The following is a 20,669-nucleotide window of genomic DNA, read 5'->3' on the forward strand; positions in this document are numbered from 1 at the left end:
GACAGGGAGAGAAAGGAGAGACAGAAACAAGAAAAAGAGAGAGAGAGAGAGAAAGAGAGAGAGAGAGAGAGAGAGAGAGAGAGAGAGAGAGAGAGAGCGCTAAATAGAGAGAGACAGAGAGAAAGAGAGAGAGGGAAAGAGGGACAGAGAGACAGAGACAGAGACAGAGACATAGTTAAATAAACAGCTAAATCTATACTGTTGTGAGGGAGAATCTAATGGTTGGATAAAAGAAAAGGGAAAAAATCACTAGGAATCTTCAGCATTATGCAAATACCCATAGGTCTATATAGCATGATAAAATGAGAAGTCTTGGATATAGGACAAAGATTTGTTTGGGAGTGGGTAAAGTAAAACAAGGGCATCCCATTACAAAATATCCCACTCTAATAAGCATATTGCTTAACAGAAGCTGTAAAGGGAAGACATAAGACTATACATTGAAGATGGCTGGTCTTTAATTAATAGAGAACTTACAGGTCTTCATGTCTAAACTCTCCCTCAGAACAGGAAGTAAATTTCAATCTGAAAGTATTTGTTTGTATATTAGCTGTTTATTTAACTAAAATAATTAGATTTTCATCCCCAATCCCTTTGTGTTAGAATAATATTATTGTCATCTCATCAACTGTTTACACTTGTTGCAAAAAGGGTTAGTACGTGAAATCAAATCTATAATCAATACATAATTTCATTCAATGGTTTCAGCCTTTCTCAAACGTTTACAAGATGAAACAATTATTGACCTTAAGGGAAAAGAAATGGCAATGGAAGGCAAAAGGAAAATGAAAAAGAAAGGTCCATATCTTCATACCAAGTAATCAATGCTTGAATCGTGTAAATATGACTATGAATCTGAGCTGTAAAAATATTACAGCACAGCACGGTAACAGTCCATTTGAAAATTATGTCAGAAAATGCTTTTCTCACTGGTATCATTATTTCCTAAGACTGAAGAATATCTGTGAAAGGAAATTCTCTCTAAAAGACTTACTAAATCTGAAAGAAGAAAGCTAGAGGGTAAAATGATAAATATAATTTTAAAGCCATTAGCTACTATATATAAGAGTTCAGAGAAGAAATGTCTGAAATTAGAAATATTTGTATATTATACTCATATTTCAAGGAGGTCTAAAAAGAATAAACTTGAAATTAAAGACTAGTCAGCTTACTACAGGTATCTGTAAAGATGTAAAGGACAGATAACAAACCAGTAATAAATATAGGAGTATCCAGAAGTACCATAATTACAGCAACTTTCAAAATCAATCAGACCCAATGGTCAAGGGGAAACCATTCTTAGAGAAGGATCATGACAAGTGATACCTGAGGGCTATTACATTATGTTATTATTATTTTAATTTTTATATATACGTACATATACACACATATACTATATATGAATATATTGATATATATCATATATACATCATAATTATATATGCTTTTACAGCTTTCCCTTGATTTATAACATGAAGAACTATATAAGAAAATTATAATAATTATGATAACTAGGATATTTAAAAAATAATAACAGGAAAACAACTTGGCCTAGGTACATTTCTGTCCAAATTTCTTTGAAGATGAAAAAAGGCAACAACATAAAACATCAACAAAACATTCAAATATGTGATTATGCAAACCAAGTTCATATGTGTTTTAAATATACAGAAGTATTTTAAATAAATAGAAATAAGAGCAGTTAGGTAAAATAAATAGAACACTTGGTTTTGGATTTGGAAGACTCATCTTCATGAATTCAAATCTGGCCTCAGACACTTACTAGCTAAGTGACTCTAGGCAAGTCACTTAATATCATTTGCCTCAGTTTTCTCATTTGTAAAATAAGCTGAAAAAAGAAATAGGAAACCACTCTAGTACTTTGCCAAATAAATAGAAAAATGGGGTTATGAAAAGTTGGGCCCAACTAATATGACCAAACAATAGCAACAGAATAGAAGAGATGTTGGAATTCTTACAAAGTGTTAACTCATTAGAATTGATAGAGACAATAATTATCTAATTTAGCATGGTTCAGTATGATTGATCTGATCTTATAAGGAAATGTTATGGGCCAGAACTTGAAACAGGGTACTAAGTAGAACTGATAGAAACAATGCTTGTGTTCACACCTTTAGAGAGCTCATATAAGCAAGAAGCTCTTAGGGCCAAAGAGCACTCTGGGACAGACACAGAGCACTCTGGGAGGAAGCCCACAAGCCCACTCTCAGAGGTGGAGTCAGATTCATTCTATCTTCCACCTTTGTGCTGGCTGGAGGCTGAAGGACAAACCTTTGGATTTGGAGACATTCTGAGGGAGCTCTCGGAACCAAGCAGAGAGATAGGCCTCTAAGAAAACTAGCCGGGCTATTTTGGAGGAAGCAATAAAAGATCTAAACTTTTAACACCTGGCTGCATTTGGGGTGATTTTTACTCTGAACCAAAACTAAGGCTGATTTCAGAAAACCTCCCCAAGAAACTTGCTCCCAGAGAGAACCATTACATTTTAAAGAAGAGAACACCACAAAGAGACAATTAATTTTTATTTTGATCAAGGTAAATTTAAAAAATATATATATTTGGTTGAATATGAGATTTACTTTGTAGTAGTTTCAAAATATAGTTAAACAGAAAGAGAGAGAGAGAGAGAGAGAGAGAGAGAGAGAGAGAGAGAGAGAGAGAGAGAGAGAAAAGGAAAGACGGAAGGAGAGAATAGGATCCATAGCATTCAACTAGACATTTGTGGTAACATTAAATAATTAAATAATTGAACCTATTACCTAACTTCAAGGAACCTCATCTATGTGATAGACACAAAATAAGTTTGTGTATGTGTGTGTGTATTTGTGTATAAAAGAATAAGGTCCAAATACTATCATAATCTGGGTAGTTGCATATCTGTGTGAGTGTGAGAGTGAAATTCAAGATGATATTGGAAAAGCTAAGAAATGCACTCTCCAATAATATGATGAAATTGCTGTTACAAGTTCCATATAGAAAAATCAAGTAGAAAGATTCACATAATATAGATCTTGTTCATCCTTTATTCTTGAAGAGGATCAATGACATCATGATGATGATGTCTTGACTTGTGTTTGAATTGGATTTAAGTTAGGCAAAGCCAAATAAAGTCATGAGTCTCACTCTCTTTTTCAGAGGCATCACAGTCTAGTGGCAAGACAAGAATCAAAAGGACTGGCAATGATCCTGAAGGAAGTAGGTGACATTGGCCTTTTTAAATTAAGGTCTTTCCTAGGACTAACAAGGCACAAACCCACTTCAATTGCTCCTTTCTGAGCACTGTATCAAGTAGTTACAATTCGAACAATTAATACAATTCACCAAACATTTTGTTAAATCATTTACCATGTAAAAAGTACTGTGTTAGATTCTAGGAAATTAAAGACAAAAAATTCTAGTGCCTGCTTTCTGTGTTAACAAAGCAATGCTTATTAAAGAATTAAACATTTCATAAAATGTTTTTAATTCAAAAACTTTAAATGTTTCATTTGAGTCTACCATGGTAAAGCTCAGTTCAATTCAACAAACATTTATTAAGCACCTATTATGTTCAAAACACTATCCAAAGTGATGGAAATATAAGCAAAAATAAAATAGCTTTTACATAAAAGTTATTTGCTTTCATTGTATGTAATATATAAAGATGAACAAATATAACATTAGATTTTTATGTTTTGCTTGTCAGGACCAAAGCAGGGACAATGGCTAATATGGTAATTCATCTCACCCATGCAAATCTTCAACTCCTTTAAAATGTACAGCCTTAGAGCTGTTCCTGGGACAACAATATTTTATGAGATTTGCTTGTGCTCTCCTAGTTATTGTGTGTCTCCAAAGGAAGCATTGGAACCTTTGTCTTCTTGACTCTAAGTCCATACCTCCATCCATTATGTCATGCTGCCCCTCTTTTAGGCAATAATGAAACATGTACATAGAGAAATAAATGGGTGAAGAGGAAGACTCAGCAACTTTCTTTTGTAGATGATGCCATATGTGAGTATTTTAAAATAAAAACATTTAAGAATAAATGCATTCATATTTTCTGAATATTTTTCCACATGCTAAAACACAATAAACATGATGAACAAAAGGAAAGGCTAGTAGACCAGTTCAACTGAAAAGAAAATCTTCAGATTAAAATAGTGTGTCTGATTATATAAATATTATTTAAGTAAGAATTATACTCCTCTGAAAATGTTGGTATAGAGTCACATTCCAAAGTTTTTGAAAATGCAGTTAAACTTGACTTTAAATGTAGATGACTTGATTCCTCCTATGTTATGTTTTAAATACTATTAGTCCCAACTAATCCAGAAAGAATTAAAATGACTTTTGATATATCAGAGCTAAATGATAGAGAGGTCCTTAAAAGTCACCTAAGTCCAACTACATCACTTTATAGATGAGGAAATTGAAGCCCTAAGTTTACACATGCAATGAATTTTAGAAACAGAATTCTAATCCATGTCTTGTGATTCCAGATCTAGTGATTTTCTACTGTAGTACACATTTTTCACTTTGGTTTCTATGGGAAGCTGCTTTTCAAATTTCAAATAAATGAGAGACATACAGATCTTTGGAGCATAATTCATTAATTAGTTTGGAATCGTTTGAACTTCATGGGGAAAATAATAATTTTTTTCAGCAAATATAGACAATGGAGTGACTCATTACATATACTTTATCTTTCATGAGTGAAGATAGTATGGTATATGGGGCTATTAGGGTTGAATCTTGATTTCATTTGCTGAAAGAATGTGAATTGTTCCATGGCTCAAAGTGAACTTCACATGTGACAACTAAAAATGTCTTAACAAACAATGCATCATGATGTTCCTCCAAACCTAACACCCTCTATTCAATCCACAAGCAAAATTATCTGATTGTTCTACTTTCTAGAGAAAAAAGGAGAACTTAGTGTATGCAATTTCTAACGTTTTCGATGAATGTTAACATTGAAAAGAATATTAGAGATCATCACCTAGCCCAGATCTCTCACTTTGGAAATGAAGTTGAATGGCAGAAAGGCTATGATTTCCTAGGAACTGTTACATCTGACATCTGAATCCAGGTCCCCTATCTAAGGTGAGCTAGGTCATACAGTGGAAAGAAAGTCAGGCCTCACAAAAACTCTTCCTGAGTTCATTCTGGCCTCATAGAATTTTTAACTATATGATCCCAGGCAAGACACTTAACTTTTTTTTTAATTATTTTTTTTTATTTTTTAAATATATATATATATATATATATATATATATATATTTTATAATAACTTTTTATTGACAGAGCCCATGCCAGGGTAATTTTTTTAACAACATTATCCCTTGCACTCACTTCTGTTCTGATTTTTCCCCTCCTTCCCTCCACCCCCTCCCCTAGATGGCAAGCAGTCCTATATATGTTAAATATGTTGCAGTATATCCTAGATATAATATATGTTTGCAGAACCGAACAGTTCTCTTGTAGCACAGGGAGAATTGGATTCAGAAGGTAAAAATAATCCGGTAAGAAAAACAAAAATGCTAATAGTTTACATTCATTTCCCAGTGTTCTTTCTTTGGGTGTAGCTACTTCTGTCCATCATTTGTCAATTGAAACTCAGGACTCTTTGTCAAAGAAATCCACTTCCATCAGAATACATCTTCATACAGTATCGTTGTTGAAGTGTATAATGATCTCCTGGTTCTGCTCATTTCACTTAGCATCAGTTCATGTAAGTCTCTCCAAGCCTCTCTGTATTCATCCTGCTGGTCATTTCTTACAGAACAATAATATTCCATAACATTCATATACCACAGTTTACCTAGCCATTCTCCAATTGATGGGCATCCATTCAATTTCCAGTTTCTAGCCACTACAAATAGGGCTGCCACAAACATTTTGGCACATACAGGCCCTTTCCCTTTTTTGGTATTTCTTTGGGATATAAGCCCAGAAGTAGCACTGCTGGATCAAAAGATATGTACAGTTTGATAACTTTTGAGGCATAATTCCAGATTGCTCTCCAGAATGGTTAGATTTGTTCACAACTCCACCAACAATGAATCAGTGTCCCAGTTTTCCCGCATCCCCTCCAACATTCATCATTATTTTTTCCTGTCATCTTAGCCAATCTGACAGGTGTGTAGTGGTATCTCAGAGTTGTCTTAATTTGCATTTCTCTGATCAATAGTGATTTGGAACACTCTTTCATATGAGTGGTAATAGTTTCAATTTCATCATCTGAAAATTGTCTGTTCATATCCTTTGGCCGTTTAGCAATTGGAGAATGGCTTGATTTCTTATAAATTTGAGTCAGTTCTCTACATATTTTAGAAATGAGGCCTTTATCAGAACCTCTAACTGTGAAGATGTTTTCCCAGTTTGTTTCTTCCCTTCTAATCTTGTTTGCATTAGTTTTGTTTGTATAAAGGCTTTTTAATTTGATATAATCAAAATTTTCTGTTTTGTGATCAGTAATGGTTTCTAGTTCATCTTTAGTCACAAATTTCTTTCTCCTCCACAAGTCTGAGAGATAAACTATCCTAGTTCCTCTAATTTATTTGTAATCTCATTCTTTATGCCTAGATCATGGACCCATTTTGATCTTATCTTGGTATATGGTGTTAAGTGTGGGTCCATGCCTAATTTCTGCCATACTAATTTCCAGTTATCCCAGCAGATTTTATCAAATAATGAATTCTTATCCCAAAAGTTAGGATCTTTGGGTTTGTCAACACTAGATTGCTACAACTCCCTAAGAAAAAATCCCCAGGACCAGATAGATTTACATGTGAATTCTACCAAACATTTAAAGAACAATTAACTCCAATGCTAAATAAACTATTTGGAAAAAATAGGGATTGAAGGAGTCCTACCAAACTCCTTTTATGACTTAGACATGGTACTGATACCTAAACCAGGTAGGCTGAAAACAGAGAAAGAAAATTATAGACAAATCTCCCTAATAAATATTGATGCTAAAATCTTAAATAAAATATTAGCAAAAAGATTACAGAAAATCATGCCCAGGATAATACACTATGATCAAGTAGGATTTATACCAGGAATGCAGGGCTGGTTCAATATTAGGAAAACTATTAGCATAATCAACTATATCAATAACCAACCAAACAAAAACCATATGATCATCTCAATAGATGCAGAAAAAGCATTTGATAAAATCCAACATCCATTCCTAATAAAAACACTTAAAAGCATAGGAATAAATGGACTTTTCCTTAAAATAGTCAGGAGCATATATTTAAAACCGTCAGTAAGCATCATATGCAATGGGGAAAAACTGGAACCTTTCCCAGTAAGATCTGGAGTGAAGCAAGGTTGCCCACTATCACCATTATTATTCAATATTATTCAATATTGTATTAGAAACACTAGCCTCTGCAATAAGAGTCAAGAAAGAGATTAAAGGAATTAGAGTATGCAATGAGGAAACCAAACTATCACTCTTTGCAGATGATATGATGGTATACCTAGAGAACCCCAGAAATTCTACTAAAAAGCTATTAGAAATAATTCATAACTTTAGCAAAGTAGCAGGAAACAAAATAAATCCCCATAAATCCTCAGCATTTTTATACATCACCAACGAAATCCAACAGCAAGAGATACAAAGAGAAATTCCATTCAAAATAACTGTTGACAGCATAAAATATTTGGGAATCTTATCTACCAAAGGAAAGTCAGGAATTATATGAGCAAAATTACAAAAAACTTTCCACACAAATAAAGTCAGACTTAAATAAATGGAAAAATATTAAGTGCGCTTGGATAGGCCAAGTGAATATAATAAAGATGACAGTACTCCCTAACCTAATCTATTTATTTAGTGCTATACCAATCAGACTTCCAAGAAAATATTTTAATGATCTAGAAAAAATAACAACAAAATTCATATGGAACAATAAAAAGTCGAGAATCTCAAGGGAATTAATGAAAAAAAAAAAATCAAATGAAGGTGGCCTAGCTGTACCTGATCTAAAATTATATTATAAAGCAGCAGTGACCAAAACCATTTGTTATTGGCTAAGAAATAGATTAGTTGATCAGTGGAATAGGTTAGGTTCACAAGACACTTAACCTTATTTGCTTCATTTTCCTAATTTGTAAAATAAGCTGAAGAAGGAAATGACAAACCATTCTAATATCTTTGCCATGAACATGCCAAATGGAGTCATGAAGGGTCAGACATGACTGAAAACAACAAAACATTCCTAACTACTAATTCATTGTCCTTTACTCTTTTTGTTAACCCCTGGGTACAGATGAAACAAAAATCCTGTTTAATAAAATAAGGTCTACAATAATCTAGCAAGCTAAATAACCTTTCAAAAGTTTTAAAAATTATTTATAAGGCAATATTTTATCATATATGGACTCAGTAAAAATTCAATGAATTGCATTGAAATTCTATTATACAGCTTTTTATAGTATTTTCCTCTAATTTATTTGACTTGATTCAATATTGTTTGCTAGGCTTGCTGATTTAAAGGAAGGGGATTTAAATACAATTCATTTTGCTTTATTTTTAATGTATATGACTTCAGGATTGTTACACCTTGTTTAACTTTATCCAATTCAAGCTGTATTTTCTTTTTACATTCCCATGAGCTTAAAAACAAACAAAGCAAACAACAAAATGACAACCACCACAGGATTTTTTTCTCCTTTACTGTCTCAAAGAAATATCATATTAGGATTTCTGTTCTAAAACATCCTTCTCATCAGGCAAAATGCTTTTAGGATATCATATCTCTAGGCACAGAGAGAAGTGTTAAGCAAGAAAGAGCAAATGCTACAGTTTTCAGTTTACCTCCTACCTTCTAGTAATTTTAACACCTGATATAGTGGTAAAGCATGTAGGGATTGTGAAATAATAACTAAAAGGGGACCAAAGATTAGAAAGATAGACAGAGATTTGAAAATGAAATGATACATTCATAAATGTGAAGTAGCAAAACAACATATTCAGGGGAAAAAAAATTTGGGGAAATATTTGTTTGCTGGTTCATTTTTAAGATGACAAATTACACATAAAACTATTACTTTACTAAAAAAAAAGAGACCCAGTGTGCTTAGTATAATGCTGAAGTATCACATATTATATCTGGAAAATGGTTTAAAAATTGTTGAATTCTTTCTTCCAAAAAAAAAAAAACAAAAGAATGCTTACATTCCTTGAACACATGCTTCCTCAGATCAGAAGTTTCATTGTTAAATGCAAAAAACCCTTTTCTCTTGTTGCCTGCAATACAACTAGAAGACAAAACATGCTAACTAAATTATCATGAAAGTCAATCATTTGACCAGGAGATGAATTCTCAGATCCTTGACAAATCAGCAGTGAGTTAGTGATATGTGTCATGTTTCCATTCATTGCAAACTACAGACATCATATTATCATAGTGAGAGGGAAAAAAAAGGAAATCTGGATCATATAAAGTTAGCAAAATAGGTATTACACAAAATCCCAAATTAAAAATATATAGATCTTAATCCTTATAATTTTTCTGTCTTTAGAAAAATAAGCATTCAATCTTCAGATAAGTGAAAATCTTTAAAAATATAACCAAATTCAAGTCCATGTCTTCTGATATATTACCAAGCAAGTTATATGTCACCATGTAAGAATCCAGCTAACAGCTTTTACATTTTATTGTCTATCTTCATTGATGTGTGGAAGTTTCCATAAAGAAATTTCTCCTCCCAAAGCACTGCTGGTCAATATCTATCTTACAATTTATAGGTTTAAGGAATTGGAGGGAGGGAAGGGATTAAGAGTTTTAATGACTTGTTTAGAATCAAGTCAGTAAAATTCTGAAGTAGTCTTTCTAATTGGAAATTGGTGCTTTATCTGTTATACCACACTATCTCTCAGCCTGTAGTAACCACTAAATAGTAATTTTTTTCCAATCACAGCATTTCAGAGGTTGGAGGAAGCACTGAAGGCCATAGAATCTAAATTACACAGGTAAGATAAATGGAGCCCAAAAAAGGTAAAGTTGCTCAAGGTCTCTTAAATGGTGGTAGAGTCAGAGCTAAAATAGAACTATCGTTTGATTTAATAAGAATCAGTGTTCTTTCTACTATATAATGATTTCTTGTTTCACTTTTCATATTTAGAACATCATATTTCTTTTTAAAGTATATATAAATTTCCCTTTAAAAAAAAACCTCCATTCTTCTGTGAATTGGAAACCTCCAATTCTGTCAGTGCTTGAATTATCCATGTCCTTAGTTTTGCTTTGTTTTTTTTCTTCCCTCCTAATGAATAGTTTCTATTTCTCTAAAACTTTACTTACCTAATAGCTGGTAAAAGGACAGGGAGAAGAAATAAAACTCAAATCAAAGGAGAGTTCTATTTATTCCTGACTATTCAAATGATAACCATGAGCATAAATAACTCTGTCTTGGTTTTAAGAATGTTATCTTAGTATACTTAGTATACCTAAGTATACTTAATGTATATACATATATATGTGTGTGTATATATATATATATATATATATATATATATATATATACTTAGTGTATGTTAGTATATACTATATATGCTAGTATACTTAGTATATATGTGTATATATATAATATATATATAAACTTATATATATATATAAGTATATATGTTATACTTAGTATAGTATAGTAAAAGCAAAACATATAATAATGTTTAGCCATGAAGAACTCCTTATATCCTGTATCTTGTTCAAATAAATGTTGCTTAACTATAGTTAATTGCTTGTACTATATATCACCTATAGCCTATTTTAACTGTCTGATCAATATATCATCTATGTATTACTGAAGTACAAGTTTTTTAGTGATGAAAATGTTTTTACTCCCAAGAATTCCTGTTCCCTGTTATAAAATGCTTGCTTAATGAAAAATATTTTGTTAGCAGAGCCAATCAGAAGAAAACAATAATTTCCTTTGACTTTGCTGGGTCATTTCCATACCCCATACCTCACACCTACAATACAAAAGAAAGTATGTAGAGAAAATAAAATAGAAATTGTGCTCAGAAATAACAATCTTCTCAGTGCTGTTCCACGAAAGTAAAATATATAAACTTCAGCAATTGTCAGAAGGTTTATTTCAGGTACCTAAGACACTCTGAAGGAAAAGGAAGTTAAAATGGACAAATGAAGGCTTTTTAAATGAATTTTTATGTTAACCTTTCCTTCATAACCAAGGATAATCAGGATCCAGCTTTTCTGTGAATCATATTCAGGTTTGAAGCAAAGGAATGCATCATAGCACAACACAGAAAATAATTGTGAAATAAGTAAAATTCACAGTAAGCAGAATCAATAGAAGCAAAGTTCATATTGTCAGATGTAATACTGTAAAACTAAACATTAAGTACCATTCTGGACAACTTCACAAAGCTCTGAGCTAATAAGGGGTCAGGGGAAGAAGATATAATCATACAAATGTGCACATTGATTATGTTTCTGGTGCTAATGGATCACTAACTGGTCTCAGCTTTCAATAGTTCATAATTTATCAACAACCAATCAATAGGAAGATTCATAGCTATAGAAACACTGTACTTACCCATGATGGTTAGAGCAGTAGCTTTTGTTAATTCTTCTTTCATTGACTCAATCACTTCTAAATTACCCCCATCCAGGTTGCATCTATTTATGGTTCCATTGCCTGAGCTGATCCAATAAAGTTTGTTCTCCATGTAGTCTATTGATAGACCTGTAATTAAATAATACAGCTTAAACAAGATGATGGCCACTTAGTGGGTATTTATCTAGTATCATTAGGCTAGAGGAAAAAAATGGAACCATATACTGACCTATCAACAAAATAAATATCCAAAGTATGATTTTTTTGAAAAAACTCAACTGGTTAAGGAAATTGTGAAAATTAAATATGGGAATATGGTTTGAGACAATTATTTGGCTTTTCATCTTTAAAAAAATCACTCTTCTAGTTAAGTAATGGTGAGCTCTTTTATATACAACATCAGATATTTCTTACAAATTAGGAACTTGAGCTTCTAGAAGATTGTGACTTGCTCAAGTGTACATAGTAAAAGGCAAAGCTGAGATTTGAATTTAAGTCTTCTGAAACTAAAATTGGTCAATAACTCTGAAAACATCTATTAATCACCCACTGTGTGATAGAAACTATATTAATCACTGGGAACACACATAGACACACACACACACACACACACGCACGCACGCACACACACGCACACACACACAAACACACATATTCACACACATACAGTAGATAACAGTTCATTCTCTTAATGATCTCAGTCCAAAGGTAACATATGAATAATTATGTATTAATATATTTGTAAAGGATAAATAAGAAGAAAAATCAACAGATGGAAGGCACTAGAGTTAAAGGGATTTAGTAAAAGCTTCTTGTAAAAAGTGAGACTTTGGTTAAGATTTGAAAAAAGTCAGGGAAGCCAGGAGTCAGATACAAAGGGAGAATATTCTATGGAGACAGTCAGTGAAAATGCTCAGAGTTGAGAAACAGTATCTTGTTTAAGCAACAGTTTATCTTTCAACGTTACTGAGTCACAGTACATTAGAATTGCCAGGGGAGGATGTTAGGAATAAGAGTAGAAATGTGGGACTGGAAGGGGGGAAACAGGATGGGGCAGGTTATGAAGGGTTCTGCAAGCCAAAGACAAGATTTTATAATGGAAGAGACTACTTGTAAACAAATAAAAACAATCAAATATATACATATACACACACACACACACACACACATACACACACACACACACACATATACACACATACATACAAAATACTAGAATTAAGAGTGTTTGGGGAAAGGTTCCTGTAGAAAGTAGGATTTAATTGGAACTTCAAGAAATCCAGGTAGATCAGTAAGCAGAGCAGAAGAGGAAAGCATTCTAGGAATGAGGAATAGCCACAGAAAATGTAAGGAGCAGAGCAAAGAGATGGAGCAACTTGTTCATAGAATAGCCAGAAGACCAATGTCACTGGTTGGAGGAATATGTAATCAAAGAATAAGTTATTAAAAGAATGTAACAATAGGAGGGAGCTAGGTTATGAAAAGATTTAAAAGTCAGAGCTTTTGTATTTGAACCTGAGGCAGTAGGGAGCCAGTGGAGTTAATTGAGTTAGGTTTCAGGGACAGGGTGACTAGATCATACCTGAGCTTTATGGAAACCAATTTAGTGGCTGAATGGGAAATTAACTGGAATGAGGAGATGTGATACAAACAGACCCAAGAGAACTTTTTTTTTTTTTTTTTTCCTGAGGCGGTTGGAATTAAGTGACTTTCCCAGGGTCACACAGCTAGGACATGTTAAGTGTCTGAGATCAGATTTGAACTCAAATCCTCCTTACTTCAGGATTGATGCTCTAACCACTGTACTACCTAGCTGACACAGCACCAGAAATTTCTTGCAATAGTACAGGTGTAAGGTAAGGAAGTCTGTACCAGAGGAAGGAAGCATATTCAAAAAATGTTGCAAAGGTAAAATCAATAAATCTTGGAAATAGATTGGACATGGGGAAGGTGAGGAGAAAAAAATGAGGAATCCAGGATGAATGACTCTTAGATTGAGGAATGGGGAGGATAGTTGCCCTCTACAGGAAAGGGAAGGTGTAGTGGAACTTAAGGGGAAATTATAATGAGTTTCCTTCTAGAAACAGTGAGTTTAATCTAGCTTTCTAGTCAGAAAGGGGAGATTTATTGGATATCAACTTCATGATTTGCCTCATGATTAATCCAAACTTCAAGATTCTCAAGCTCAAGAAATTAAGGAATGGACCTTCTAGAAAGAGGAGAAAATTTCCTCAGAGTTGCCACCTTTTGAAAGAAGAAGAGGATTGCTCATCAAACGTTCCAAACCCCAAAATACCGTGCTAGTTCCCATTATTTTAGTGAAAGTCTTGGGTAAGGGGTAGGAGTGAAGAGAAAAGTAAAAAAAAAAAAAAAAAAAAAAGCAAAGTAACCACTCTAGAATCAGATCCCATAATTATAGCCAATCAATGTGAACCATATATATAGTATTAATATTTATATAGTACTATTATTAATTATATATTATAATTATATTTAAAACACAATATTTTATTCTCACTCTTTTCATGGAACATAGCAAAGGCTAATTATTAGTATGCTTATTTTATAAATGACAAAATTTATAAATGTCATTTATAAAATGACAAAAAAAGTGGCTCAATGGCTTAAGTAACTTATTATCAAAGTTATGAGATCTTATTTTTTTCCCTGAGCTAACTACTTCAAATGATCAAGTCAATTGATATTTATATATTTTCATCTATAGGCCACTGTACTAGTATGGGATAGAAAAACAAAAATGACACATATCCTGTACTCAAGGATCTTGCATATTATTGTGGGAGACAACATGTAAGGATAAAGCCACATAAAAAGTAAAAAATAAAAATAATTATGGAATATGTAATCCAGAGAGCAGAAACAATCTCATTTAAGAGGTAGCATCTGAGTTGAGTTTTGAATGAAGATATTAATTTTAAGAGTCAGATATGATGAAAGAATACATTATAAGAATGGGGAATAGTCTATACAAAGGCTATTAAGACTGAAATGTTTTATTCAAGGAATAATAAGAAATTCAGTTTTAACTCTACCATGGAGTACCTGAAAATTAATAATGTATCATAAAATAGGCTGGAGATAGATAGTACAGGACTTTAAATTTCAAATAGAAAAATTTGTATTTGATCTTATAAGTAATAAGGAGTTGATAGTACAGTGGGCAGAAAAGTGATATGGGCAGAACTGTGCTTCAGAAAGATTGCTTTCACAGCAAGTTAGATCATACTTATTATAATCCAAGTTGGGAACCATAGAGAAACCAGTACTAAAATTATTGAAATAAAATAAGTAAGAAGTAATGAAAACAAACATAAATTATAGGGTTGATTATGCAATAGAGAGAAAGTAATGAAGAGAGTTGGTAGTGAATAGAGAATCAACAAATATGAGTAAATAATTAGAAAACTGGGGTGATGTGTAACAGAAGAGTATCAATATTATCATAGGTTATGTCTAGCATTGGTCCTCATGCTACCTTTCTTTAATGATCTTTGGTTTTGTTAATGTGGTTATTGCAGTTTACAACTATGTGGGAGCTGGTGTAGCCAAAAAATTAATTCTCCTGAAGCTGACATAGTGATGAGACTCTCCAAACTAAATTAAATGTAAAGCTTCCCCTTTTTGGCAAGATATGTTAAAATTTGTGTTCCTTTGACCTGACATTCAAGAAACCAGGGTCTCACTCATGCCACAATGGAGTATTGGTGAAGGAATTTATTGGAGGTTTTGGTCTTAATAAAAAAGAATTGGAAACATTCTGCAATGATCCATTTCATTTCTTTCCTTTCATAGTTTTCTTTGTTCTATTTTCTGATTTTTTTTTATCCTACTGTCTCTTTGCCTTTCATCCTTTTCTTCAATTTATATTTTAAAGATTTATTTTCTAACTACAATAACAAAAATACTTAGTCTCATTGACAGTACTCAAAAATCAAGAATATTGTTAAATCTTCTCCTACACTCTGGAGTTACTCACTTGTTATTTCTCCCCAAACATATTTAAATCAATTGAGATTAATTTATCTGAATGCACTTAATTGTAAGACACTCTATAAATATAAAGGATAAAATATAACTATTATAATTATTGTTCATTCACTATAATATATCCTAAAGAATATACTCATATTATCATAATCAATCATCTATTGGTCATCTATTAAAATGAATAAAAAATGTAGCACAGTTTGTTCAATTTGTGTACTAACATTTATAATTACAAATGCATTCCTCTATAGATTCATTCAAAGTACATTGAGGGAATATTTCTTAAAAATAATTAGTTATTCCTAATAAAATAATTGTATGCCTTAAGTTACTGGGGTATTTTTACTATATGAAAATCTGGTAGATTTGTAATCTGAAGGAGAAAGAAAAAGTTAAAATTGGCATGTTGAATATTTTCAGTATTAAAAACTCTCCATAAGTTTATATACCACAGGGGTAAGTTACTCAAGTTTTTGCTTATATAGCCATCAAACTCAAGCTTTTCCTTTATCCTATTGTACTGCCAGCATATATTAGTGTGTTTTCAAATAGCTTGGGCCTCAAATTAATCCCTAATGGGAATGATACCTTGAGATTCATGTTCCTTTTACTGTAACCTCTAAGTGATTAGCTGAATTACAAAAGTTGTGGAGAAAGTTGTAAGGCTGAAGGATCTTATGATTTAATTAAGAATTTAAATACAAATATTTTTGTGAGAATTGAAACTATTTATCTCTGTATGTAAAACACACACAAAAAAAATGCATGCATGTGCATATACATATATACACAAAAATGTAAACCGGTGTGTGTATATACATTAAAACTTTTTTTGTGGTGACCAAAATAATATTCAAAAAAAATTCCAAACAAACTTGGGAATAAACTGTATTCTCATCAATTGGGAATAATTAAACAAAGTATTGACATGTGAATGGAATGGGACATTTTTGCACCATTAAAAATAGCATAAAGAATTGAGAGAAACTTGAAAAAGTATATCAATTGATACAAAGTGAAATAAGTAGAGTAAAAGAATACAATAACATTAATATTAAAAAGATATACCACTGAAAAATACCAGAACTCTGCTCAATGTAGTAAGCAAAGCCTGACTAAAGGATTTGCTTCTTGTTTATGGTAGAAAGGTGTGAAAGGAGGGAAACCACTGACAGAAATGACCAATGAGCATGTTGTTTTGTTTTGTTTTACTATACTTTTTTTCTGAAAAGTATGGGTTCTACTGGTGACAAAAATAAAATGAAGGAACAGAGGGAAATTATAACTGTTTTTAAGAGAAACTTTTTTTTTAACGAAATAAACTGATATTCATGAACTGAAGTATGTCTATACCAAAAATCTTTTAGAGAAAAAAAACAGCCATTAAATCATCAAAGATCTAACTTCTTCAAAATCAATTACATTTAATTCAAGTGGAATTACCCAAAATATTGGGCAGAACACCAAATCAACCACTGCAAGATGTAGACAGACTTTAATGAGTTTTCAAAGAAGAGTTTTTAATAACAAATGTTTTTTTTTTTTAAAAAACAAAGAAACAATAATTACCTATTGAGCTACTCATCTCCAGTCCTGAAAAATCAAGTTTGTGTGATGGGACAAAACTGTCCTCTAGTTTAATAATGTTAAATGATGTTGGAAGAAGAGAATAGTCATTAAATTATTGAAGAGAAATCACTGTGAGTGAGAGTAGGAAAGTTCTCCTGGAAGCTCTAGATGCAATCTTGATTCATAAATAAAGAAAACACAAAAATTCACCTTTGTTGCTGTATTATTTTCACTTTATAGTTTAAGACTAAAAGTAAGTTTGTATACTGAATGTATTGGGTCTTGAGTCAAAAAAATATACATTGACATTTCCTGTCTATCATTTAGCTAGATAATTAGGGACAAATCAGTTTGGCTTTCACTGTCTTTGTTGCTTTCATTTAAAAATCTTATATTATTTGCCTCCTGTTATTCTTATGAAGAAAGTGTTTTACAAACCTTATTATTATTGAAGGATTGCTATTCTCATTCTTAATTGAAAAATTCCCAAGTTTCACTTACAATGATAATTTTATTGAGTTATTTTGATTTAAATAGATCTGATTTTTTTTATTTAAAAAGCTGAATTGTTTAAGTTACATAATCAAGCATTATCTTAATAAACAATTAAAATATTAATACATTTTGAAAATTGTGATTTGGCATATGAATAAAAACCACAGGAAAGGAATGAAAAAGAAAACATAATTTAAGGAAATTTTTCCCATATCACTTTGGGGTATGTGTGTGTTTGTGTATCTGTTATCTGTGTCTGTGTATATGTGTGTTTGTGTGTATGCATGTGTGTCTTACTAAATTGATAAGGCAATGACTTATCTTAAATATTTTGCTGCTTTCCATTTTAATCTAGCCTTTAAAAAATTTAAAGCAAAAAATTAAGTCTATATACAATATAAATTAAAACTAAAAAATATAAATATACAGAAAGGAATTCAGAAAAATAAAGCTTTCTTGGAAAGTACCTGAGCAACATTATTCTGTTCCATTCTATTCCAAATTTTCATCTAAAACAATAAGCATTATATATTGTTAACATCTTTGAAATTTGTATATCCCACTTTATTCAGCATATGGTTTAGAACTATCAATGTTACAGAATGTTCAATGTGATATTACTAAGAAATCTAAAAAGTTAATAAGGGAAACTTCATTAAAACATGGACTTTCTGGTCTTAGAGTCACTTCTGGATTCAATTCCTCTGTTCTACATATGTGCCTTCACAGGTACTCAAATAGCAATACTACTGTAGTTATTATCTAATACTGTGATATCCATTATTCTTGGTCCAAAACTTAGAACACATGGGAAAATGTAAAAAAAAAAAAAAAAAAAAAAAAAAAAAGGAATGAAAAGCCTTGGTGTGATAATAACAAAGGATTAAAAAGGAGTATTGTCAAAGTATTTCACTGGTATATTCCTACTATTTGGAAAGAGTGAAGACCTGAAGTGGTAAACTCTGAGGATGATATGAATGAAAGTTACATAGAATGGGCAAGAATAGATAGATTGGGATCGGCTTTCTGTGAGAAAGCTCCTAAATTGATAATGTCAGGCTAATTGAGCATGTGAGTATGAGTGCATGTTCTTGTGTAGATTCAGAAGGCCAGTAGCATGATATCTGCTAAAGAACATAATAGTAAACTAGAATAGTAGAAAGAGTACTGAATCTTGATTCAAGTCCTGGTTCTTATGTTAAGTCACTTAAAAACCTTTAGCCTTAATTTCCTTCTCCATAAGGGGAGGGATAGGAGCAGAGGAAGAAAAATTGAACTAAGTTCACTAAGTTCAGCCCTAACATTCTGTGATTTTTCATCCTTCTATTCTTTTTTACATTACCTTACTCATCTACTCACCCATTCTCTATATTTCTATCTCTGTATCTTTCTTTCTGGGTCTCTTTCTACTCCACCTTCTTTATCACACAAACACTTGAAAATCTTCAGTAGCTCTCTATTTCCTTTAGTATAATTTTTCTTTTAATATTTAGACTGGCATTTAATTCTTTCAACAATCTGGCTGTTATTGTTCTATTGTTATTTCCTATTATTATTCTTAATGTGATCTTCATTCTAGTGAAATTAACTTACTAGCTGCTGACCATGTCAAATACTCCAATGCTAGTCTTCTCTTTTTAAAAATTATATTTTTATCAAAAGATTTTATCTACTTCTCTCTTTCCGTCATCCCTATTGAGAAAAAAAGAAAAACAAAATCCTTAGTCAAGCAAAACATGTTCAAAGTATGTTCTATTCTGGATCCTAAGTACATCATTTCTCTTTTAGAAGATAGAGAGCATAGCTCACCACTGGTCTTCACAAATGGTAATTTGTCATTATATTGATGAAACTTCTTATGTCTTTCAAAATTGTCTTTATAATGTTGTATAAATTGTTCTCCTGATTCTAATCTGTTTCCATTCAAATGCCTTCCTAAGTTTCTCTTCATTTCTTAGAGTACAATAGTAAAACATCAGCCATTCCTTAGTTGATGGGCATTTTCTTAGTTTCCACTTCTTTATCACCATGAAAAGAGTTGCTATAAATATTTTTATTCTTATAAGTTCTTTTGCTTTTTCTTTATATAGATAGATTTAGTGGTATCATAACTAGATCCAGGAATGTGCATAGATTAATAATTTTTGAATTAAATTAGGAAGCAGATAAATAGAATTCTATTCTTCTTTGCCTTTTCTGTCAGGAAAGGAGAGTGGCCAGCATCTGCCCCCAACTTCCTTGCAGAATTAAAATTTTCCATGGAGAAGTGTAGAAAAAAAATGATACTAGAGATATCTATCTATTCATGCCTTCCCATGAGTTACTTAGAGAGTAACATTTCACTTGAATCTTCGTGGAATAATCTCTAAAAAGTATAAAGAAGGAAAGACCAATGAAGCAGGATCTCAGAGAATATGGGAAAAAAATGAACTCAAGGATCTAAGTGGAATGATTAATGCTTGCAAAGAAAACAATTTAATAATAAATCAAGACATAGATTTTAAAGAGGAGAAGAATGGAAGTACAAGACTTCTGATCTTTTCTATAAAATAATGTTATCTTCTAAGAGAAATTGGAATTGGGGAATAAGGTTTGCAGTATATGTGGGCAATGATATTATTATAAAATAAACCAAACTCACAACGATGGAGAACACAAGTAAAACAGTTGAATAAAAATGTGAATAATTAGGTAATTGAACTTACCTGAACCTCTTTTCCTCCAGTAAAACCTTATAATTCTCTTAAGATTTTTCTTATAAATCACAAAGTATACCTACCCCAAAATGGCATTCTTGGTTCTTTCCCCCCTAAATTATTGGTTCATCATCTATTTTGGGGATATTTTAGTAATCCTCAATATTTTTGAGGGGGCATAAGGATAGGAGTTTGGTTTATTTGTTCATTTTTATTTTGTATTTAGTCACGTATTAATATATTTGTTCATGTGTGTTACCTTAGCTCTGAAGGATGTATCTTACTTTTGTTTTTGTATGCCCA

At 31.9% G+C, this 20,669-nt stretch overlaps 1 protein-coding gene across 1 annotated transcript in view; it reads right to left on the minus strand.

Moving 5' to 3' along the window:
• LRP1B (LDL receptor related protein 1B) overlaps positions 1-20,669 on the minus strand; it is a 2,056,943-nt gene that overhangs the window by 733,392 nt on the left and 1,302,882 nt on the right. The window contains exon 32 of the mRNA XM_051990638.1: positions 11,578-11,727. Coding sequence (XP_051846598.1) covers positions 11,578-11,727 — 150 coding nt within the window. The remainder of the gene's footprint in view (positions 1-11,577; positions 11,728-20,669) is intronic.

The sequence above is a fragment of the Antechinus flavipes genome, chromosome 3 (genome assembly GCF_016432865.1).
Source record: "Antechinus flavipes isolate AdamAnt ecotype Samford, QLD, Australia chromosome 3, AdamAnt_v2, whole genome shotgun sequence".
Taxonomy (NCBI): Eukaryota; Metazoa; Chordata; class Mammalia; order Dasyuromorphia; family Dasyuridae; genus Antechinus; species Antechinus flavipes.